The following is a 25,362-nucleotide window of genomic DNA, read 5'->3' on the forward strand; positions in this document are numbered from 1 at the left end:
CTTTTGCAAAACTACCCTTTTTATTATCTTATGTTTTCTTGCATTATAATAGGTATTGGGGGAAGACATACCTTTTGTTAAATCATATCTATGGACAAAGAGGTTAATTAGTTTCTCTCAGCAACCAAAAGCCTTCCCTGTAGAAAAGAGTGAAGCAGGAGTTCAGATTAGAGCTTCACGCAATCAGTGAATTTAGAGCACACCTGCATTATGAAAACAGTCATGTGAGAGACCCAATTATAACACAATTGACCCTGAGATGGTTAAAATATAGTTTCTTCTTGTAGTGTAGATAGGAGCTCACCATGTCCAGAGCTGTAGCGGTAAAGTTCTATCTATACCAGAAGAGGGAACCATGTGATAACTTGGTCCTAAGGATGGCTGCTTTCACAAGTACTCCTTTTCTTTTTGAGGATACAGACTAACATGGCTGCTCTCTGAAACCTGCTTTCATACTGTAGATGGGGCTGAGAGACTTTTATGGCAATCTGAGGTATGGCTTAGGATGCAGCAAAGTAGTTCAATAAAGCACTGATCCATTCACTACCTCTCAGTGTTACTGCACTGAAAAAGGAGTGGCATATTGAAGTTATAATTGTCTCAGCAGATGACATTTCCTAGATCTTAATTATCAGCTGGGAGGCTTAATGGTCCAAGATGCAGTTGACTCCATCAATAACAATATTTTGCACTTATATAGCACCTTTCGTTTGAGGACCTCAAAGTGCTTTACATATATGAATTGTTTAAGCCTTCCAATACTCACACAAGTTAGGTGAGTAGTAGTATCCCTGTTTGTCAGATGGTTAAATTGAAGCACAGGGTGGTCAAGTGAATTGCTCCTAGTCAAAAGAGTAGGTCCATGGCAGAGCTGGGCATAGAATCCAGAAACCCTGACTCCTGATTCTCTGTGTATGTCACTATACTGTGCTGGACAGCTTTACCTCCCCCGGAAATACCAGGGGGATAGGTTGTTATTACTTTTATAAGATTAAAAAATAGGTGCATTGATTTTTTTTTAGTTGATGATAAAGTTTCAACTGCTATCTACAGTGCATTGCTAGAGAATTATAGTGGAATGCTAAGTCTATTATAGTTAAGGTTTAGACCAGCTTTCTTTTTAAAGCTCCACTCTTCTAAGTGCTCTAAAATCTGCATGGTTACTCAGATAAATGCTCTGCATCTTAGCCAATCAGATATCTAGAGTCTTCACTCAGCATTCCATTCAGTTTATAATACATATTCGACTCACAAGAAGGAATCGTCTGAGGTGACACAGACAAAAATATCAACTTTTAAAATTAAGAGCCCCATTTTTTACTCTCACACTGCCTTGAACTACAGATGAGTATAAAGGTGTGAATACTAATGAGCTGAGATCTAAAAAGCTGAGATTTCTTTTCTTTTCTTCCTTTCTTAAGGTATGATTGTGCCCACTGTCAATATACAGTTCCACAGGTTACCCAGTGCTGTCCCTGTGGGAATTACCAGGGGACAGGGTGACAACCAAACAACAAAGGTCCCATAATGCCTAGGCATACTAGTGAGAGGATTTTTATATTCACATTTGAGTTTTTGGCAAAATGACATTGGAGGATATAATGATGTCATTTAATTTCCTCCATGTAATGTAATAAAAGCCTGCTTTTGCTGAAAAAGATCTTTAGGAATTTATTATCATTAATTATTTGTATTACAATAGCAGCCAGAGCACCAATCAACTTTGGGATCATAATATGTTAGGCCCCATTGTACAAACACATAGTGAACAACAGTGCCTGCCCCAGAGTGCTTACAAACAAAATGACATAGATGCAGAAATTACTTTAGGGTCAGTGACTGAGCAGCAAGGCAGGGAACCCAAGCAGCACAGAAGAATGTTGGTAATCATGGAGTGGATACTTCACGTTGGGTTCAGTCTGGAACAGGGAAAAACATTGTACTTTCTGGCATTTTAAACTTCCCATAATGGAGTCATAGCAGCACCCAGGGTGACACACCCATTTTTCATACTTATGTTTGAAGCTCTTTCACCCTTTATTTGAAGAGATTGTTGGATTCTTCTGGTGAAATCACGGTGCCACTGAAATCAATGGTAAAGCTCCCATTTACGTCATTAGAGCCATGATTTCACCCCCCTCTTTCTAGCCCTCTCCCTTCCATTGCGGCACGCAAACAATGGAAAGAGTGGTAACAGAGAGAAGGGAAAAGACAGTGGTTCAAGAAGGGATGTGTGTGTTTCAAGCCTCAAAGCAGCTAATTTGCCAAGGACTGAGTGGAGGAATTCTCCTTCTCTGCAGAATTCAGCCAACCCAGATCTCTAAACTAGAATTTTCTCACATAGGTTTTTTTTAAATTATTATTTTTAAAGAGGGCTGAAAAATGTGTGATCTCCACCGTCGTGCAAGCAATGTGCAAGGTGGCTACCCCCCTTTCTTTTCATCTATGAATGGGCATCTAATGATGATGTGACATTCAATAAACTGCCTGCTTACAGGATTTTAGGTGGTCTTCACCTACAGAAATGTTATTGCAAACTGGAGCAGCTACACAGCAGGCTGGTGGCTTTAGAGCTTTTCAGAAGAAGATCCTTCCTAACAAGAAGTCTTCAAGTAAAAGATGCTCCTCCTGGTGGATAGGTGATTTTCACTCAAATCAAGAGATCTGTGATCATGTGGATCATGGAAGTGCATAGTTCATCTTCACATGAGGCCAATAGGATCATTACACAGTGACACTCCGGGTGATAAGGCAGAATTAAATCTAGATGGAAGGTTCTCATGGCAAATGCAAGGGAATAGAGAAAGAGAAAGGCCATGCACAAAGGCTTGGCTTAATCTTTCCCCAAATTCTTGCCTGGATGTCATTAGGGAAAAATATTGGTCAATACTTATGGTCTACCTTCTGAATATTAATCATAATTAGTATTCGTACTCTAATAGCATTCACAATAGGCTAAGTGTTGTCTACACACACAGACCCTGTCCCAAAGAGTTTACAATCTAAATTAATTAAAGTCTTCCACTTTGTGTCCCAAGGATAAGGGGATGGACAGCGAGTCTTGAACAATCTGTACAATTGTAGGGAAGTAGATTTCCTTCCCATCAGATATTTCTGCAATGATAGCAGCTTTACACTTGTGTCTGTCTCCACTAATAATTTCCACGGTGATAGCATCACAGGCATTTGTCGAGGAATTGTCGGTTCCATTTGATGAAGTCCCCAAGAGACACCAGGAATAATAAAGGTCTCAGATCCAATGAACCAGTCATGGCAACCTGGCCTCTGAGCAGCTAACACAACCCTGTAGACAATTAATGCCATTCACTGGCTGATATACAGTCCCTCAGTATTAATGGTGTTTCAGTCAAATACTAAGAGTGAGCAAACAGCTGTTGATTCCCATAAGTGCAATGCTTTCTCTGAAAATTGTCCTGGCTTTCCCTCCTCTTGCACAGGTTGAAAGGCCCCACTGTGACACCACTTCCTGTCCTGACTGTCTTGGTTCTCTTCTTGAACCACAGGCCCTGGCCTTCTCTCATATTCCCCTGTGCTATTTAGTCCTTCGTTCTCTGCAGGGCAGGCTGGATTAGCATCAGCATATTTTTCTTTGTAATGTTGGGTGTTGCCTGCAAAAGTCTCACAGCGGTTCAGGTTTTCCTCTTGCACTGGACTCCCCACATTCTCATCAGCTGTTCCAGTAGCTGTTGTCCCCTCTTGGGAGTTTTGACTAACATAGACAACAATTATATCGCCCTTAAAATTCATTACTTGTCCACTTGATATAAATGTAGAGTTACTGTTTCCAGTCACATTTCCTAGGGAAAGGGAGGGGGGAAAAGCATATATGCGTGATTAATATTTTCTGTCAGAATTTTGTATCATGAGATGAATATTTAGCTGAGTGAATTTGATTCCTGTTATTTTCCCTCCCAGCACCAAACCTGTCATCCAAGTGTGTCTGGCTGGGATAATAGGAAAATTTCTCCCTTTAAAACTCATCACCTGGAGGCAAGAGAGAGATCCTTTGCTATATACTCTCCCACTCCAGCTACCTGCAGCAAACCCTTCAGGATCCTGAATTTGCTCTCAAGTACACAGACCCAGATCATACTGGAAAATGCTCCACACATAATGTATGTGTAAAATGCTCATTGTCTGTCTCTCTGAATATATATCTATGTCTTAGATATTCATAGATTACCAGTCACCACAGTGATTTTCAAATGATTGAAACTATTATGCAGACAATGCAGTAAGTTTAACTAAATAAAATTTGAAAGACTTAAAAAGGTTATTACCGAGCCATGGATAACAGACTTTCTAGAGTCCAATAGTGTAGAGTGTACGGATGGGGCAATCCTAGGAGCACATGAGATTATACTCTGTGACCCAGATCCTGCAATATGCTCAGTGACTTTAATGGGGCTCTGCATGGGCACAGGGATCCACCCATGTTGAGCACATTGCAGGATCAGGGCCTGTATCACAAAATCCTACTAGAATGATAATAGAAACCTCTTTTAAAAGGTTTGGCCATGAGGTGTGCATGGCAGCCATAGGTGAGTTTACATTATGAGCTCGATCTTGCTGTCATTGAAGATAATTAATAATTTTGCCATTAACTTCAATAAGAGCAGGATGAAGCTCTGAAATTTCAAAATTCATACAAGAATTATGGAAAATGCTGGGAAGAGTTAACTTTCCCTCAGTTCAAACAAACAAAACAATAAAAACAGTTTTAGCTGAGTATTATTAGTGCTCTCTCTCTCTAAGATGTATTCTTCCTACTACAGATTACTTAATCAGTTTTTATGGACAGCTTCTAGAGATTTTTAGAAATTCATGATGTTTTATTGGCATTTTTTAATACTTTAAAATCAGCAATTTTTATAACCCTGTCACTGCAGTTACGAGGAAACCACGTACAATCACTCTTTATTAGCGATGGCCTAGCCCAGAGCAACCTGGTGTTCTCAGTAAACAGTCATGTTTGTATGCCATGACTGAATTCCAGTAAATGATGATGAATTCTTACAGGAGTACATCTATCACACAGTTTGGCGGCACTTGGACTTCTTTTTTTAAAAGGCTCACTTTAGCAATATTATTTACTTTAACTAAAAACCACTACACTACTTCTTTATTTCTTTCCAATTATCGTTGATTATCATGTGACTAAAAGTTCTCTCCTTTAAGCATTGCCTTATTTCCTGCCTGAGCTGTTTCTTAGGTGAAGGCCCAATCCAGGGTCACAATTCCCTGCCATCAACATGATGCTGATGTCACAAGTGCTGGATTTGTGGTTAGACTAATAACCTTTAGCATTTCCGTAGTGCTTCCTACATCCAAAGTACTTCATGAACATTCACCAGTGTTTATTGGTAGAACAGCAATTTTAGCTAAATTACATGAAAGTTAAATAGAAGTCAGTTAATGCTTAGCTGAATGCGATATGGGATTCTTAACTGCTTGTTAAAGATGCCAGGTTGATAGAAGAGGTGAATACTGAAATCCTCTTTCTCCAGAGAGTGGTAATGAAAGCTGTCCACTTTGCTCTACCAAATGTACATAAAACTTGGATCTAGAGGGACACTCTCCACAAGCATTCAGTCCTTTGGCAGCAACTGGCAGTCTTGGTAGAGAAACCAATCAGGATTATAGGGTTCGGTTTTTTTGTTACAATTACAATTTTTTTGTTACTGGAACTGGAAGGTGGCCACAAGCTCAGTTTGCACAAGCCACCAAGCAGCTTTCACGTGGTAATGACTGTTGGTTGCTACTGACTTGGACGGGATTTGAACTTAGAAGTAAAAGACTCTGAATCCCATTCCTAATTCTTGAGTCACTCAGGGGTGAATGCTCTGAAGAAGTTAGGCTCCTAACTTTTATTGAAATCAACAGAACTTAGGAGCCTAAATAGAAAGTTAGGAGCCGAACTCCTTTGTAGCATTCAGCCCTTAATCCTCCAGAGGGGGCATGCCTGTGATAGCAGGGGACTGGACTTGATGACCTAGGCGGTCCCCTCAAATTCCGTGTCCTAGGTTCATAAAGGGCTTCTAAAAGGTCTATTTATAGTCAATACTAGAGATGGGCATGAACAAACACTACAGGTTCAATTCCTCTGAAATTTGGAGCATTATGAATTGGCACCTGAAGGCTCAGACCCATGTAACTGAACACTTTGGTTTGCAGATTTATATTTACATGCCCAAAGTCTTTCATGATAGGGCAGTTCAACATTTTTCATTTAAATTTTGAATATTGATTAGTAAAAGAGACACATATTTCCTTGGAATTTTTGTGGCAATTTGCCCCCATTTTGAAGCCAGTTCTCTTTCACAAAGCTGACATGCCACAAACTCTCAAACAGGGGCAGTGCTGGGGGCAAGAGGGGCGGTTGTTGGAGCTATGTCCACTCCAAAATTTGCCTTAGCCCCCTACCCATAGCTACTCCTCTCAGCGCAATGGTCAAATGTTATGATAAGCAAGGGTGGCATGGTATGGTATTACCACACTTACTTCTCCGCTGCTATGGGTGGCAACACTGCCTTCAGAGCTGGGCAGCCAGAGAGCTGTGGCGGCTCATCATCAGCCCAGCTCTTAAGGGAACACCGCTGCCAGCAGTAGCGCAGAAGTAAGGATGGCAATGCCATATCATGCCACCTTTACTTCTGCAGTTCTGCGCTGTTGCTGGCAGCGGCACCACCTTCAGATCTGGGCACCTAGCCAGCAGCTGCAGCTGCTGCCAGCCACCCAGCTCTGAATGCTGATGATGTTCAGGGCTGGCCTGAGGGAAAATGGCACCAGGCAAATAGGGGGGAGGGGGCAGCTCCCCATACAGTGACCCCTCCCCCCATGACTGGGGCGCAATGGCAGCAGGAAGTGTGGGGTTGCAAAGTTTCCTGCAGCCAGGGGAGGTTCCCAGAAGTAGATCTGACCCATCCTCAGGAGTGGCTCTTGCAGGGGAAGAGGAAGTCCTGTCCCCCACAAGTCTATACAGGACTAGCAGCTGCAGCCCAACACAAATGTAAAACCCTCCAGCTGGAGAGCCCCCAGCTGTGCCCCTCCCAGGTCTGGGCCCAGTTCTTGGAGGCTAAAGGAGCCTTGGACTGACTATATGCGTGGGGGGATGTTGACCATGGAGCTCCCCTGACCAAGGCGCCCCCTCGACTATGGCGCCCTGGGCAGTCGCCCACCCCTAAGGCCAGCCCTGACGATGCTACCGATTCCTTTGCTGAAAATCACAACAATGGATGGATGGTCCTCAAGTGAAATGTCTTCTCTGCGGTAAGTAGTAGCTCAGTCTTCGTACGTGCGTTTTTTTGTTTCATAATGTATGTCAGTTTTTCACTGGTTTCTTGGAAACCTTGAGAAACACTTGCCCCACAATGTATGCTTAAGAAATTACATCTTGATTTTTGCTGCCTGTCACATGCTGTTTTTGTGCTTTATTGGTAGTGCTTTTTTTATTTTGTGCTAGTTTTGCATTAATTGGCAGTTCGTTTAGTTAAGAACCGAATTGCTTTTGCTACTTTTACAAAGACTGTGACTCATGCGGGTGCACAACAATTAGAGCAAGAGTGAACCCCCCCTCCGAAAAAAAAATCTTTAAAATGTTTCTAATTTTCTGGTTGTATGTATTTGATTGGGTTTTGATTTGGCTGGAATGGAAATATGGGCTCGATAAGCTAAGGAAAAGAGGTGTACTTAGTTCTGGTTGGTTGTTATTTATCTTGTTTCAAATAGTAGTGTGTGCACGTTGTTGCTTTGGTTTTTTTGTGTGTGCAAATGGCTAACTTAAAAATATAATACAGTATAGTCTCTGATTTAAAGAAATTAGCCATCAGTATTATTTAACCAGTAATTTCCCCCAGAAGTTTGCGTGTTTATTGTTAATATTATTAGTATTAGCTTATTTATTTATTGGCTTCCTTTTTTTTCCTATTGATTTTCTGTGAATAAATGTTGCACCAGTGAGCTGCCAGAGATGTAGTTTAAAACTGATCTGTCTGTATATATTTTTGTTCTCCTTTTGAGGGGAACATAGATAATATACACGTTTAAGTGTGTATTGTTAAACAAATAAGTGTGTGCGCCCACAAGATGTATAGGGCAGCCCTGCAATTTTCTGTCTACCACACCTCAGCCCCCACACCAGGAAGAGGTGGTGCTGCCCCTGTTCACTAACCTATGTGGTTCCACTATGTCAATTTATATTGAGACACAGTTACAAAATGCGTGTTGTACGTCTTTTTCTGTCCTAGCACTTCACAGAGGATTTCATGAATGCTTCTTATACACCCACAGCTAGTTCTGAAGCATGACTCAGAATGGAACCATTTACTAAGCCGTATTCCAGTTCACATGCACACATCGATATTCCCCTCGGAACACTGCCATTCCATAAGCAGAAAAAGAACACATGAACTGTGCATTTTGAGTCTGATTAATTAAAAATTACTATTTTAGAATTGAACAGCAGTCATATGTCGCTTCTGGTAAATAAATAACACAGTATGCACGCTCAGGTATCCCCAGCTAGCACTATAGTATGGGAAGGCACCCAGTGGTGCTGATGCAATTAAAACTACATCGAGAGAATTAAACAGCAGACCAGATTAGACATACTTTCAGTCACGTGTCAGTCCAAACTCCGCTTTACCCCTGCTCCCCAATCCCTAATCTCCCCTTCCCTTCTGCTCCCCAATATTGCTCTCTTCATTCTACTGTTGGATTTAAAGAGAGGACTAACACTTTGCTAGTGTCAAAAAGGACTTTGCCTCTAGGCATACCTCAGATGTCCCTCATTTTAGCCCCAAAGGTACCTACTTTCCAAGCAAATCATGTGTAACAGAATGAGTCATTTATACCAGAGGAATGAATCCTGCAGTATTTTACGTCTCCCATGTGGATAACATATTTTTGGGCTCTGACACATTACAGCCCACATTTGGGCCTTGGCAGGTTGACATGAATGCCTCCAGGACACTACTCTAAGGTATAATATGCATTTATAGAAGGGTGATTGCCTATGATTAATATTTGTATAACCATAGTACCCAGACCATCAAGACCAAGGTCCCATTCTGCTAGGCATCACAAAAGCATATATAAAGACAGGGTTGCTGCCCGAAAGAGATTACAGTCCAAAACTACTAATGACACATTAAAGGTGGGAAGACAGAAATATACATATGTAGCTCCTGCATACACTTCCCCACCAAAAATAATGTAAATGGATCAACTGAACAACATCTGCCCCTCAGAGTCAACATAAATAGATAATTTCTTGTATCATCGTAGCAGATGTGGGTAGGGTGACCAGATGTCATGATTTTATAGGGACTTTGTCTTATATAAGTGCATTCTATTCCTTTTTTTTTTCTTGTTTGTCATTTGGATATTTAAGAATATACTAAATAACTGGGTTCCAGAATTATTAAGAAGACAGAAGTGAGTGTGTGGGCAGAACAACAGTGTGCATCAAATTATTTTAAAGTTCATTTTGACATGTTAAAAATAATAAAGAGAAAGAGTTAAAGAAACCAAAAATTGGGCCTGTCTTTATTTGTCAGTTATAATGGGGTTTAACTGAAAACTTAATGCTTCTGATTGGTGTTTAACTGAGAACTTCATGATGGGAGACATCAGTGCAATGAATTCACTTTATTCCACCATCAAAATATTTAGACAACAGCATAAACTGTCTGGGCTCTGTAGTGGGAGCCAGAGGATGGAGGTTTTCTTGCTGGGTAGAGAATAACCACTGGCACCAGCATGAAACCTCATTGGGTCTAGACTATTTCCAGAGTCCAGCGGAAAACAAATGTCCTGGCTTTTTTATCCTGGTCATTGAAAGTAGCTGCAAGGCAAATAAAAGGGAAAAAAAAAAGCTTCATTTTATTAATCTCTCCTTCCTCCAAACCATGCCCTCCACTGAGATTCAAAGTAAAAGAATACTGGGAAAGTACGAAGGATAATCCTATATGATAGTATGTAGAGCGAGCCTGCTGGAGGGATTGCTTACCTGATGCTTGTGGGAGGTCTGAATTGCTACAATTTGCCCCAGAAGTGCTTCTGCTTGTGTTCTGGTACTTTATGTCAGTACCTTCAGAGGGAGTATCTTCAGTGCCAGGATCGCTTGCTAAAGTACTCTGACCCGCAGAAGGAAAGTCCAAGCCACAGGTGCACTGTGGATAAAGTCCATTTTCCGGTGAGGCTGTGGTATAGTCAACCGCTGCACAAAGGGGTTCGCTCCACTTCCTAGGAGATTCCCTAGATGAAACCCCACAGCCCACACAGTTGTTCACTGACTCAGGGTTCACTGGGAAGTGATCTGTGTTCTTTCTCTCCGTCTCCTTCATATGACTACAGGTGCAATGGCAAGATTTCTGTAGGTATTTGTCTGAGGAGGCATGGATGCAGTCCATTCCGCATGAAGGATCAGAGCTATAGGAGCCTGCTAAATCCACCATGCTCTCAGTTCCTGTGAAGCACTGACTTAAGCTATCATTCTCCCCCACCTCCAGTGGCTCTGAAAATGGTGACACGGATTTACTGTCAGGCCGACTCGTTAAATGTAAATAACCATGGGCATGGGGAGCTCTATCTACATATTCGTCTTCCATGGGAATCTGCCTGAAGTGGTCATCCTCAGACTCTGTTGCTAAAGACAATGTTGGGATGTTCTCTCCCAATTCATAGTGGATTGTATTTGGGCTGCCTTTTCCATAGAGAGTGTGCCCATTTGGGCAACCCATGTCTTCAGAAAAAACATAGTAATCAAGGGCTAGCAAACATATTCCTTCAGAAGGCTGAGGACTCGCAGTGTTCACCATGTTTGTATTAACAAATGGCTCTCTGGGGGATTCCTAAACAAAATCCAAAAGAAAAAAATGTTTAATAAGCAGGTCATCAGAATATTATTTTTCTTAGAAGAGCAGAAATGATAGTTAGAGAATTTAATATTCTTGCATTGTAGTTGCTGACTTAGAGCAGCACCCCCTACATTTTTGACCCATAAAATGTAGTTCTGCTTGGATATGTGACAAGGATCTTACTGGACAGGTCTGCTCCTTGTGTGTATTCAGAGTCAAATCTGCTCCCGTGAGTGACAAAAATAAATTTTTAACTGGTTATTGCTCCTGTTGGCTCTAAAGAGCCAAAACAGCTAAGAAAGAGTGAGTTAGATTCTATTCTTCCGTCTGTCTCATTGACAGAATTGTTACTAAGGTCCAATCAGTCACACCTGAGCGAGCCCATTGAAGGCAATGAGGTTTGCACAGACAACACTGAGGGCAGAAGCTTTATTAATGGTGGTGATGCACGAAGAAGGAAGAATCCAGGTTGGCTTACAGGACTCAGGGTGAGCTTGCAAGGCAGAGAGTTCAAAAAACATTTACTTGTGAACTGAGCACGTGTGACCTGGAAATTGTTGAGACAATAAACACGGAAATCCATGATGCCATTTTTACAGTCACTTTTCAGAGCAACGCTACACTTTAAAGCACAAGAGGTTTTCCTCTCAACAATGGGCTGTTCTTTAAAGTTTGATGCCCAGATCTAACCTATACTAGATTTGAAATCCTCTAAATTCTAAGGGCCAAATTTTCTTGTTTGTGTGAAACTCCACTGAAGTCAATGTAGCAGTGACCATTTTCCTCAGCAGAGGATTTGACCTTAAATACTCTCCTTCATTTTTATAAAGGAAGGGCTGATTCTTCTCTTACTTACACCAGTTTTACACACCTTCAAGTCCTTTGACATGAATGGAGTCACTCCTGATTTAGATTGAAGTCAGAGAAGATTCAGGCCTTATATGTTCAGTGACCCTTCCCACAAATTCCCTCCATTTTTTCATTTGACTACTTTCTACAAGGAGTGTAAAAATGGCATTTACAGGAATTTTTCTGGGATTACCCAATGATTAAAAAGCCCTAGTACATTAGAACAACAAACAATTAACTGAGCACTTCTTAGAAAAGACACCAAAGGCTTAAAATAAAAAGGAATAGAAGGCAAATAGTCCCTAGCGTTCAGAAATGGAAAAGAATAGCTATTTATGAAGAATGCAAAGAGAGGTCCTTATCTTCTAGCTATGTAGAGTGGGGGGAAAGAATTCAAACGGTATGCCATTTGAATTCACAGATTCAATGGACCCAATTCTGCTGTCAGTTTACCTTGAGTGTCACTCTCATAGGAGTTACACTCGTGTAATTTAGAGCAAAACTTGGCTCATTGTCTACAGGAATTAAAGCCAGAATGCTATCAGTTCTCTGTCCTTTGTTGCAACTACCTGATCACCTATTAGTGTCTTTGCTTGGGTGGTACAATAGTTACTGAATGGTGGGAGAGAAATCTGTGGACTCATTTGTCTGTACTAAGTGTCGAGGCTGCCATGAGGGTCAGGAAAGGAATTAACAAAGCATAACCACAGTGAAAACTTTAGAACATTAGAGTTTACCTTCGTCCCTTTTATTTGGCTGCATACTTCATTAGCCCAGTGTTGTAGATCTGCTGTAGGGGAAACAAAATAATAGCTATAGTGTTTAGCAGGCTTTCTTAAATCAATCACAGATCAAATAATATAGTTGTCCATAATCTCCTACATTAAATTAAACCTAACTGTCCAGATTGTTTTTATTGACTCTGCTCAAAAGACCAAGCGGCTGTCTAGCTGAGCATTCATTATAACTTGAATTGGATACATCCTTATGGAACAAATGTCTATAAGGTCCTAAAATAGAATGTGGTTAAGCTATGTTCCACATCAAATGGGACTTTATTCCTGGTCACATGTCAACGAGTATGACTGGCCTCAGATCGACCCAGTTGCAACCATACAATTGGTTAGTCTATTTCAAGAGGTGTCACATGAATGGCCCAAATAGCAATGAGGAGACCAAAGGAGGAACCCCCTCCCACGCCCGCATACACACCCCGAAACCACCATAGGATGGCAGTTTTGAATATAGTCTCTTCCGCTTAATCGGAATGTGTTTAATTGGGAAATGTACTAAATTAAAACATCTCTGAAGGAAAAGGTTTAAACTCAGTGAGGCTTTATAACAGTGACTGCTGCTTTATGGGGACAGTAATGATAGTTTATGGGGATTTTGTAGTGCTAGGCCATGTGTGCTTTTTAATATCATGCTGGTTCTCCGTGTTTGTAGAACAACTGGAACATATATCAAGTAGGTAGCCACTGCCTGGTCTTGGCCATTAGTTTGTTCCATTCAGGCCAAGTACACACACCTAGTATACACTCCACTGTAGATACTGGCCTGCAGAAACTGGGAGGAGGCACTAACCTGATGGGGCTCTGCAGAGCCCAGACAGCAGTATTGCTATTTAATTGGTATCATCTGTCAGTCTGGAATTTCTCTTAAAGGGCATGAAGGGCCACTCACTGGAAGGGGCTGCAGAGTGATGGAAATCCAGATTAAGAGGATTCCACTATAACCTCCGCTGAATCGAAAATGTTTGGTTACCCTTAGGGTGACAGGAATTTAGTGTGGAAGTGGTAGCCATCTTATAAAAAGCTATTTAAAAGTTTATTTAAACAATGCAGGAGAAGAATGGCACAAAAAAACCCAGGCAGGTGGGGCTGAGGAAATGAAAGGGGAAAAGGACAGATGAGAAAAAGATTTCCATGAGGAGGAAGTCAATGCAAAAGGAGTAATAACAGTTTGCTCAAATCAACTAATGCATAGAGGTTAAAATGAGTTTCTGCAGACGCATCAACATCCATGCAGCAATCGCTGCAGCATTTCCCCCATGTTAATAATATTTAATGCCATTGATAATACATGAAAATCACATTTCTCCACTATTACAGAAATAGTGTATCAAAATGTTGACCCTAGTCCAAACAATAGGCTTGATCACATTCTCAGATATGTGACTGTACTAGTGGCATGCCGTGACAGTTTTAGTAAGGCAGTCCAAAATTGCATCTTCCATTCAGCGTGACCTCACTCATATGGTGTGTGTGAGGTTACATTGTGCAGAAGACACCATTTTGTTTTACAAAATTGAATCCTCCTTGGGGTCTGAACAGAATAGTCCTGGGGGCAGATCTGGTCCACATGCTGCCAGTTGGATAAAGCACAGCTGTCAGGCATGCAGGCCACACAATACATGCCTTGCATGCATAAACAGCACTCCACTGGACTGTACATTAGCTAAGATCTAATTTTGACAAACCAGTTACTGCACAATAGCTGATTTGACAGGGTACCAGAGCGATAAGCCTAATACATTTCTGTACTAGAGAAAAGGAATCCAAAGTCCTGCTTTGTGCCAGCTAAAATACATAAACTGTAGAGCATATAGTTTTCCAACCAATGCATGTGTTTTTAACCTGATGAGTCCCACTAAATTCAAATCACACAGTTTAAACCTCTACCCATAAAAATACAGATTTCACATTAAGTTGAATTCCTAAAAATCATTAGCCATAATGTACCTGTCAGTGCTTTCCCCTTATTTTTGTAACATACAATAAGTATGATAATGCTGGTTAATATCACAAAGAGGACTGGAACAGTCAGAACATACAAGATCTTGTTTGTTTCTGTAGGATGAAAAGAAAAATCACATCAGTGTGCAGCTTATACTTAGCAATGATACGATCCTTGCTTACTTTTCTTACTTGGATGCAGTAAGATGTTTCCATTGGAACTTAGATTTCTAAAATAACCCCGATAGCTTTATAACACATTATGTTGAGTAACAAGGAGCCTGATCAAGCCCATGCTTTACAATACTATCTTTAAAAGAACTACTGATTTAAATGCTGAAGACAGACCAATACAGGCATGCCCAAATTTTGCTGAGTTGAAGGGTTCATGTGTAAGCTGCCAGGAGCCCAAGAGCTATACTTGATTTGCTTGAAAAGGCTCTGAAAGTAGTCCCTATGAGCTACACAGGCCCCAGCATGCCAGACAGCCTTCGGTTCAGAGCATGATGGCTCACTGCATGCTGAAACACGTAGTCTCGCTGGGGCAGCACATCCACATTAAAGATAAAAAGGGCAATGGGCCTCATTATCAGACATCAAGGGCTGCCTTTGACTGACACTGTATCCATCACTAGCAACAGTGCACAGACAGAAGTTGTTGCTTTTTTTAAAAATAGTTAAAAATGAGAAGAATGCAAAAAAGTCAGAACTGCAACTGTGATGGTAGTTAATAGGTATTATAACAACAATCTCATCTGGTACGTAATTTCAATAAAAAGTATAAAGCTGTATACAGTACTGAACATAGACTGTAGTTGTGATTTCTCACAAGGAGCTTCAATTCAGAATGGCATAAAATAATCTTTAATACCAAAATATTTTGAGGCGGATTTTCAAAAAAGGCTCAGAATTGGCCCAACTGCTTTCTTTAAAGCCAGCTTCAGTGGGAACAGAGTTATGCCAGCACTGAGCCCTTTTGAAAATCCTACCCTATACTTTCTGATGGATAATTATGTATGATGAAATATACCATCTTGTGGTTGTACAGACATCGTAGTCTCCACGCAAACTGCATCTGACCGATCAGTCCCAGGAGCTCCTTCTGCAGTTCCCAAAGCTGTGCAGCTACAAAAATAAAGAAAAAAAAATGCTGGATGATCATGTAGAGAGCTGGCAGTGACACCCACATTTAGGTTGCCTAACACTTTCCATTATAAGAGATTCTCGGAGCCTTTAATTTTTAATAATCTCTACCACCTCCATTGTTTTCCTTTGAAATTTGGCAGGCAGAAAGCCCTCAACATAAAGATTTTCTTTGTCCCATAAAATTCTATTGAGGTTTTGTGGATTTATAAACTGTTAACAGCCACTATGGCTTTTCCTCGGCTTGTGTTCCTCAGGAAAATTGTGTCAGCTTGCCAAAATAAAAGGAACATTCTAAAGTGCCAGGCCCCAGCCTCAACGTGATCCTGCACTGGGAACATGTGGGAGCTGCTGGAGCAGCTATAGTGACGGGAAGGGGTGAAAGCCAATGTAGGCTCACCACTTTTGACTCCACACACTGGACTTGGTGCATGGCTCTGGTATCCCAACTCCCTTTCCAGTACCCAGGGCCAGGAGGAGTGGGAGTAGGAGAACTGAGGCCAGGCTCCTCCCAGCACATGGCCTCAGCAGCCCATTTCCCCCCTCTTGAGCACCACCTGGGGCACAAGCCTCCTACTTCTGAGGCAGGGGAAAGAAAGAGAGAGTCAGGCTAGGCCAGGCTTCCCCTGACCACTCCCGGACTCAGTACTTGGTGTCAGTGGCCGATTCCCCCCTCTGTGAGAATAGCCTTCTCCTGCTGCTCGCTAATAGAGTTAGTCCTGTAACTCAAGTAGTAGCAGTCAGTGTTGAAGGTTCAGGGTTCAAAGGCTGTTGATCACATGTTATGGGGGATTGTTACAGTTGTACATAGCTGAATTCGTTATTTTTCTTTTTTAAAAATTAGGAAATTACATATTTAAAAATTAGATTACAAGAGCCTTACTTAGGGTGCAAAGTCAAACACTCAAAAGGTAGGAAATGCCAGATTTACATTTGCCTGTGGAGCATTAATTCAGCCCCCTTGTGCATATGAATTATGATACCCTCTTTAATTGCATGATCACATACTATATTTTCCACAGGATCCAGGCCTCACTCAGTGCACAGGTTAGATGAACAAGGGGGACAGAATTAAGGATGCACAGACAAATGCAAATCTGGCATTTCCTATCTTTTGGGTGCTACACTTTGCAGTCTAAACATAATTCTTTTAATGTAGGGTTTTTTTTGTATGTATTGCAGTGTGTGTTACGTAATGGTATGATCACATACATATCCATCTAAAGGGCACTATCTGCTTTCACTTCGTATTGTGGTCATTACGAAAGGCTGCCCTATTTGCTCTATAGTTTTAAATTTGTATTTCTAATTTATATTTCAAACACATAGCATCTTCACTAGTTTGGTCCCTGTTATGGTAAAGCAAGTCTCTTTGTTATATTATATTTTGCTTAATTGAGTAGCATATCCCAGAAAGGGGCCACCCACTGAATTGCTTTATGTCTACCAAACCCACAGGCACAGAGAAGAGGGTATTGGGAATGCAGGTGATGCTATGTGCAGCTGAACTGCTTCATCTTTATGAGAGGTTAAATCTGAAGAAGAGAACAAGCAATGAATGGGGAAAAAAAGACAGAGAACAAACAGAAGGCTGCAGAGAAGGAAGGATGGGCCAGACAACTCACAGGAGGTATAACAGTAGCCACTGTAGTCAGTGGACACTGCTCCTGCTGTGTGATAGTGTTGGTCTTTATGACCTAGATTCATGTCAGGTGACAGGAAACGAACATCCATTTCTTATCATAGCTTGTGTGTGTTCATGTCCTTATTAGATCAAAACAGATGAAAACAGGAGGAGAAATGAGGAACAGGGGAGACAAAGAGAGAGAAAAGCAGAATTAGGAAACAAGAGAGAAGAGAAAGAGAGAGTGCAAGCGAAAGAAAAATAGAGACAGAAAACTCCTCCTCCATGAAACAACCCCCTGTCAGACAGAAAAAAGTGCTCTCAAAAAAGCCATCACAGGCACAAGGAAGTGGCAAGAACAAGAGGGAAGAAAGAGCTGAATCAGGACCAAGGTGAGAAATGTATAAAAAGTGACCAAGGGCAAGAAGAGGGGCACGAACTGACCAGAATGCTCTAGCTCAACAGTTTTGTTGCAATTCACTTCCCTTGCTTTTCCCGGGTGAGGATCAAGCTCTGATGTGAGAATTCCCATATTTAAATCTGCTCTGCCAAAGCTGCTGATCAGTGTGCTACAAAGAGAGAAGCTCCCTGACAGTCCGTTGAATGTTCCGTACTTCAGCTGAAAAATCAATTTGTCCAGGCCTCTTACAGCTTTGTGGTTATCTCACAGTTGTGTTATAGGAGAGGTGCACTTACTTGGTCCAGGATTTACACTCATCGGTGGATGAAAAGATGTCTGAAAAGTACCCCCAACGGCATGGTGCACACACCGTATCCTTGTCTCGTTGCACTGTGGTAGAGGAAACAAACAGCATAACTGAGCAACTGTAATTTCACCTCAGACTTGGAGAAGATTTTTCCCCCCTGAAAATCCTTCCATGATGAGGGAGATCTTACATTATATTAAAGGAGGCAACTGGAGTTAAATCTGAGCAGAAAGTAGTGGTAAATGAGGTCTGTATAGAGTCAAAACAAGAAACAAAGAAATGACAGGAGCTATTTGCACAGCTCTGGTGAAAAAACAGTGGGAGGAGCTAACTCCATTGTAACTACCAGTCTTGTGTTAAAAGAAAAGGAGTACTAGTGGCACCTTAGAGACTAATCAATTTAGTTGAGCATAAGCTTTTGTGAACAACAGCTCACTTCATTGGATGCATTCAGTGGAATGTCTTGTGTTAATGCAGTTACATTATGTCAGTTACTTATACCACCACTATTACAGAGCCACAGTGGGGACTCCATAATTATGATGGGTGTTCACAATACCAGCTATTGTGGAGAAGAAATCATTGTGTTGAGTCCAGATGCAGCACTTACTTCTCCAGCAGTCAGTCCTGTACCATTTTTATGTTGTTCCCGCCACTTGGAATGGTCTCCTTTCTTACCAATGTCCAGTATAAACCTGATTTTGACCCCCTCTGATTTCCACTCCCGAAAAGCAAACGAACAAACCAACCAACCCACCTCCTTTTAGCCTGAAATTTCACAGCTAGTCTGATGTCAGAGGTGATTTGTTTTTGTCACATCTGAAGTAAATCCATAAAACTGCTTGAGTTGTAATACATACATAACTACTACTCTGTTAATTTTCAAAAGGTGTTCATAATTTTTACCTTTGCCTAATGCTATAAAATTGAACTTAGCATGGTTCATTCAGTTCAACTTAACCTGAACACTGAGATCACAATGAGAGCATATGCGTGGGGTTGCTTTTGTGAATATTGGAGTTACAATTTTTAAAGTTAATCAGAGTCAAATTCCTTAGCGTTCAGAGTGCAGTGAAGTCTCCCATGACAATTATAGAATTCATGATAAAACTTGCCAGGTCCACTTCAATGAAGAGATTTTAGTCAAAATAAAAATTCTCAAGTTTCTTCCTTATTTTGGGGAAGTTCTATGGCCTGTGTTATGCAGGAGGTTACAAGAAATTATCACAATGGTCCCTCTGACCTTGGAATCTCTGACTGTATGAAAGGCAGCCTTCAAAACATAAACAGATTGTGACGGTTGTACGTCAGTTATTATACCTACAACACACCTCTCCCACTCACATTGGCCTGAGATCCCAATCAACCCTCTCTTTAAAGGCTGGGACTCCATTCCTCTAGATATCCACTCTACATATCTTACCAGGATGCTGAACGCCAAATCCTAGAGCACATTTTGTATTTCGCAGACAGTAATCACAGTCTTCGTTACAGTGGTATCCCAGTGTACATGCACATTGTCGCTGGAACGTGCTATTTCCTGGATTCACTTCTATTAAACCTTTCCCTAAATGAGAAAGCAGATGAAAGTAAAAATCTCTCCTTCAACATGATTTGGGATGGCCAGCCTCACTCCCCCATGTCCATACTGCTTGTGTGTCAGATGCAGAATTATTCTTCTTAGGCATCACATTAATATTTGAAGAGCATGGTAGACACCTGGTTTGTATGAGAAGCCTCACTGTTTAGAATCATAAAGTGACATCATTTTTATTGACTTCAGTTGGAGCTGAATTGAGCCTTTACACTGGGGAAACAAACAGACTCAAGAATTGTGTACACCTTATGCTGGGAAGGAGCAGGAGGAAGAATCTCTATGTGCTCACCCATAATACCCTAGTGCACTGCATTGAAGATTCACTAGTGGTGGCATAAGGATTATGGTTGAGATTTTCAAAAGAGCCTTGGGGGATTGAAATTTACTGGGAGTTGGGCATGCATCTAACTCTCTTAAGGTCCTTTGAAAATCCCTCTCTCAATTATTATTTTGGTGAACTAAATCATAGAATATCAGGGTTGGAAGGGACCTGAGGAGGTCATCTAGTCCAACCCCCTGCTCAATGCAGGACCAATCCCCAATTTTTGCCCCAAATCCCTAAATGGCCCCCTGAAGGATTGAACTCACAATCCTGGGTTTAGCAGGCCAATGCTCAAACCACTGAGCTATCCCCCCCGATCATAAGTTCTAGATCAGGGGTAGTCAATTATTTTTGTCAAGGTCCAATTTTCTTGATCAATGTATAGTCAAGGTCCAGACTCTAGAGAAAATAATAAAAAAAACCCCGATAATGATAATAAGTAGTAAATAAAAAGATTTCAGGGTGTGTTCAAAAGTGTCTGGTGGTCGGGATTTGCGCCGTAGTCTGCCTATTGACTACCCCTGTTCTACTCACCCATCCTCGCACTTCAATTGTTTGGACTCAAAGGTACGAAATGCCTCAGTATGAACAACTCACCCTCATCACATATTTTGTGTAGTAAACATTTGTCTTCTTCATTCCAGACATCCATATATTCGTTTGGGCCGCAAGACTTGCACACAGTCTCAGAAGTGGCAGTGCATTTGGCAGATACGTACTTTCCTGAACAAAGAGGAAAAAAAACACGGTCACTTATCACTCACTGATGCTCTCTAAAGATAATAGACCAAATTTAGCCCATGTGTTACTCGACTGATGCCACTGAATTTAGGAAGGTTTTTGCCTATTGTCATCCCAGTTCCTCACTCTGGCCTCAATTTAGCAAGGCATTTAAGCACCTGAGTGACTTTAAGCACACGAATAGTCTCACTGAAATCAGTGAGAGTCATATCACTGTGTGTCTCCAGCACTGAAAAAATCTCAAACAAACCAGGTATCTTGTGCATCTTTTGTTGAAGTCAGTGGTATAGGCTGGTGACTATGCACATGCTTTCAATTATGCATATTCTTAAAGCTTTGCTAGGAGCTGTGCAAATAGACTCATGGACAGGGCCAATCAGAGGGGGAGCCAGGAGAGCCATTTGGCCTGGGCCTCAAGCTCAAAGGGGGCCTCAAATTTAGACACTTGTTAATTTTTTGGCATTTGATAAGTTTCGCAACTTGTTTTTATGTGCATCCCTATCGGACCAGAAAAGCATTTGTTAAAAATATATATATATATATTCAAATTATGTCTCACTCTTTTTTTGGTGCCGTATTTTGTTTTCACGTGTCATCATTTTTTATTTTTATTATGGCTAGGGGACTCAAAAGCTGGAAGTGGCCCAGGCCGCTCTGGGCTTCTGAGAGGGCCTACTCATGGACTAAAAAAGGCAAAATGACTTAGTGACCCCATACTAATATCATAAAGAAGATTTTCATTTTTAAAAAATAAGAGCACTAGAATATATTTACCTGGCTCACACTTTGTGCAGCACCGTCCAGAATACTCATAGTGTTTCTCACTCTCACAAGCTGGAGAGATTTGTAGTGATAACTGGGAAACAGAATGAGAAAAACAATACCTTGAGAGTTATTCATGAAATAGTTTTAGAAAAATCCTACTCATGCTTCTGATAAGTGGAAGGAAAGCTCCACTAATTAGTTACAACACTTCACATTGCAAAATAGTCAATATTACGCAGCACAGACAACGTACGTTTCATTATCAAAAGTCCTTTGCAGACAAATTAAGTAATAAACTTGATAATATCTACTCATGCAGAGCTTGACAGCCATGTGAGAAATAAATATTGTAACATGATTGTGCAATTTATTATGCATTTTTGACCTCTTCTCTTACCCAGTAACCCATCTCCCCCAGCACTGTATGCTCACATTTGAACCCCATGAACAGCTTCAAATAAGCATTATTTTAATAAACAAAAAGCAAACAAACAAATAAAAAGCAACTGAACAGAAATACTTCCTCTTTCTCCACCAAAATGAACCCAGCCCAAGACTCAGGTCTAGCTAGGTTTAATACTGTATCAGTGACAGGTTTAAAGTCCAACATTTGGCAACCTGGCGGAGAGCCAGAAACAAGTGATTTAAACCACTGAAAAGGAGAAGTTCCCAGCTTCCCACTGAGATACACAACATGGCTTCAGAGGAGCCTTAATTACAATGAAATTAAGCAAAAATTATAGCATCCATAAAAAATGTGTCATGTAAGAAGCATATAGAGAGTACACAGCAGTGTGGGTATCTTGTTTTTATCAGCACAGAGAATGACTTGCACAACTCACTCCTACCTTTGCCACCCGAGAGTAAAGCAGCCATCCCTTCGTTAATTATTGCTTTTATAATGTTTAAGACATTTCAAAAACCTTATTTATAGTGATTGATTCTTCATTGTACTTGGATGTAGCTGCTGAAATATTGTTTATAGAGCACTGGAATATTTCTTTGAGGAAAGCATGTTGGCATTCCTGCTGCTGGCAATGTAATTCTTTCGATATATAGCATGTTATAAAAGCACCCTGTGCTCAGCTAGAGTGAAATTTATATCAGGTTCCATTCCCCTGCTCACGTCTCTCCTTTTGTTTCCTCCTTTTGTTCCCTTTCCTCCTTTCTAGTCTCCGGTGCTTTGATATCCTTCTCCCACTCTGACCTTGCACCATCTGACCTTGTGGGTCTTGTTGCTTGGAATTGTCTTCTTTCCTTTTGTGCCAGTTTTTGTCGTTCTCTTGCTGAAAGGACACTTATTTCCATATGACCCACTTGTTTTGAGTTTGAACCATGCTCTAGGGCATTATTTCTGTGTCTTTAAACTGTATGAGCTGCATCTGAATTGGACTGTAAGATCCTTAGGTCAAAGACAATGTCTTTGTGTATGCTTGTATGGGGCTGAATGCCACTAGTGTCTGATGCCACCAATAATAAATAATAATAATCCTGAGGCAAATTAAGGGTCCAGTCCTGCAAACATAGTTCCTTTGTCTCATTGTTCCCTTGTGCTCCCCTGTTGTCTCTGAGGTTTTACTTAGATTGTAAGCTCTTTGGGGCAGAAATAATCTTTTCTGTTCTGTTTGTACAGCGCCTAGCACAAATGGGTCCTAGGCCATGACCAGAGCTCCTACCGCAATATAAATGAATAATAATAATTATAGTTCTTACTATTTGCACCCCCATGATACTTTCCCCCTGAATAATTAGCATTCAGGGCTGTGTACGTTCCTGGCAAGGTGTTAGCTAGACCCATGAATGTAGTAAAACAGGCCTGGCCAGCCTAGTTGCTGAATGACAGTGCGGTTAACTATCTTGTGGACAATGTTCTAGCATGTTCTTGCAATCTATTGAATTTCTGGCATTACGTTAAAATGGTTGTATTTGGTAAAAGGCCAAGCTATCACCAGCTAAGGATTGTGACTTCACTGCAGGATCGTGCAAGAGATGAAGGCTGTGATGAATAAATTCTTATTCACAACCATCTGTGAACGTGGCATACAACTGGTCGAGTCACTTGGGTTTTGTGCAAAAAGTTCTTTTCTTCCTTGTTTGTTCCAGTTTGAAAGTTCCTCTTTTGATGGGAGACTTAAAATTACTGAAATGCTAAACAAGGACAAAGTCTTTAATTTTAAGGAAGGATATGGAAATTTATTTTAGAACATAGAGCCAAAGGGTGGGGAATCATTTTTTTAAAATAAAACAGCATGAATGGACAGGCAACCTATACAGATAACTCTTCAGTGGTTCCTCTTATATTTGGAATCAACAGGAAGAGCTGGTTATTTAGTTACCTGTTCTAAAACAGGGGAGCTATACATAACACAGGTGCTATTGTTACATTTACAGTATATTCTCACCACAGCTATTTATCTATCTATATACACGCATTGTGACAATCAACACTCCTTTTTATGGTGGGGTCCTAGTATTTAAAAAGCCTTGCTGTTATCTTTTCTTATTTACACTTCCAGTGAGGTAAACAGTAAAATCACACCAAATTTCTTACATGCACCTCAAATCAAACGGAAACCTAGCCACATAATGGGGTGTGAGTGTGAACTGTGTCCTAGGCTAGAAGGGACTCTGGATCGGTATCAGATTATGCCATAAGCCAGTGGTTCTCAAAGCCAGTCCACTGCTGGTTCAGGGAAAGCCTCTGGCGGGCCGGACCGGTTTGTTTACCTGCCGCATCTGCAGGTTCGGCCGATCGCAGCTCCCACTGGCAGCAGTTCGCCGCTCCAGGCCAATGGGGGCTGCGGGAGGCGGAGTGGGCCAAGGAATGTGCTGGCCGCCCTTCCCGCAGCCCCCATTGGCCTGGAGTGGCGAACCGTGGCCAGTGGGAGCCGCGATTGGCCAAACCTGAGGACACGGCAGGTAAACAAACCGCTCTGGCCTGGCAGGGGCTTTCGCTGAACAAGCGGCAGACCGGCTTTGAGAACCACTGCCATAGAGCATGTAATTTGGGGTGCAAGAGAAGATAAAAAGCTAAATGAGTGCAGCTGGGGAAAGGAGCTTTTATTTTAGATTGTGTTTGGGAAGTCTTAGTCCTTGCTATCTCCAGGTAAGGAGAACTTCTATTTGTGAGGCAGCTATACTTTCAAACTGACAGAAGACTTTGTATAGAAGTCTTCCCTGTCAAACTGGGGGGTTAGAACCTTTTTATTTTTTTTAATGGGTTGGATATTGAAATCTGTATTTGTAAGGGGTACCTTTTGTGAGCAATCCCAGTGCAGACAATGGAGCTACTCACGGAAGGGTCTGCAGAAGGATTGTACCTGAGCACCAACCTGCACATAAGCTTTTTTTGCCTGTGGGAATCAAGCTACTTTACTTATATGGCCCTATCGGTGTTGTACCTGACCACCTCACAGTTTTAATGGATTTATCCTCATAACACCCATAGGTAGGGAGGTGTGATTATCCCTTTTTACAGCTTGGGGACAGGGGTACAGAGAGACCAAGTTACTTTCCCAAAGTCACACAAGTAGTCTGTGGTAGAATGGGGAACTGAACCCAGGTGTCTGGAGTCCCAAACAATCACCGGGCCATCTTTTCTCTCTGCCAGTAATAATTCTGTACATATAAATTCTGATTATTTTGATAATATACACAGTATTGGTATGTGTAGAAAAAGGGTCAAATTTCCACAGGTGGTTGTACATAATCTTACAAATATCAAATAAAAGATGAATAAAAACAATCTGGAAACCTAATCTGAAATAAATTCAGCAAACTCAGTCATTTCTTTAAAAAGAAAAGGAGTACTTGTGGCATCTTAGAGACTAACAAATTTATTTGAGCATAAGCTTTCGTGAGCTACAGCTCAAATAAATTTGTTAGTCTCTAAGGTGCCACAAGTACTCCTTTTCTGTTTGCGAATACAGACTAACACGGCTGCTACTCTGAAACCAGTCATTTCTTTGCCAGTCTCAGTACTGGTGAATCTTTTCACTG

At 41.2% G+C, this 25,362-nt stretch overlaps 1 protein-coding gene across 1 annotated transcript; it reads right to left on the reverse strand.

The window, feature by feature from the left end:
* Nucleotides 1-1,694: 1,694 nt before the first annotated feature.
* On the reverse strand, nucleotides 1,695-21,772 carry TNFRSF11A (TNF receptor superfamily member 11a). Its single transcript, XM_073329637.2, has 10 exons — nucleotides 21,761-21,772; nucleotides 21,373-21,454; nucleotides 20,455-20,580; nucleotides 19,362-19,505; nucleotides 17,928-18,021; nucleotides 15,495-15,589; nucleotides 14,471-14,578; nucleotides 12,467-12,519; nucleotides 10,031-10,874; nucleotides 1,695-3,818 (listed from the first exon to the last, which is right to left on the reverse strand). Exons 1-10 carry the CDS (start codon nucleotides 21,770-21,772, stop codon nucleotides 3,364-3,366), a joined length of 2,013 nt encoding a protein of 670 aa, XP_073185738.2. The 3' UTR covers nucleotides 1,695-3,363.
* Between the last annotated feature and the right edge of the window lie 3,590 nt (nucleotides 21,773-25,362).

Source organism: Lepidochelys kempii, chromosome 2, assembly GCF_965140285.1.
Source record: "Lepidochelys kempii isolate rLepKem1 chromosome 2, rLepKem1.hap1, whole genome shotgun sequence".
Classification (NCBI taxonomy): Eukaryota; Metazoa; Chordata; order Testudines; family Cheloniidae; genus Lepidochelys; species Lepidochelys kempii.

Coding starts and splice junctions, on each gene's coding strand:
- TNFRSF11A (XM_073329637.2), bottom strand. Junction 19,506..20,454: donor ACACAAAATATGTGATGAGG/GTGAGTTGTTCA, acceptor TTTCTCATTTAG/GGAAAGGTTTAATAGAAGTG. Junction 15,590..17,927: donor GAGTGTAAATCCTGGACCAA/GTAAGTGCACCT, acceptor TTATTTTTGTAG/CTGCACAGCTTTGGGAACTG.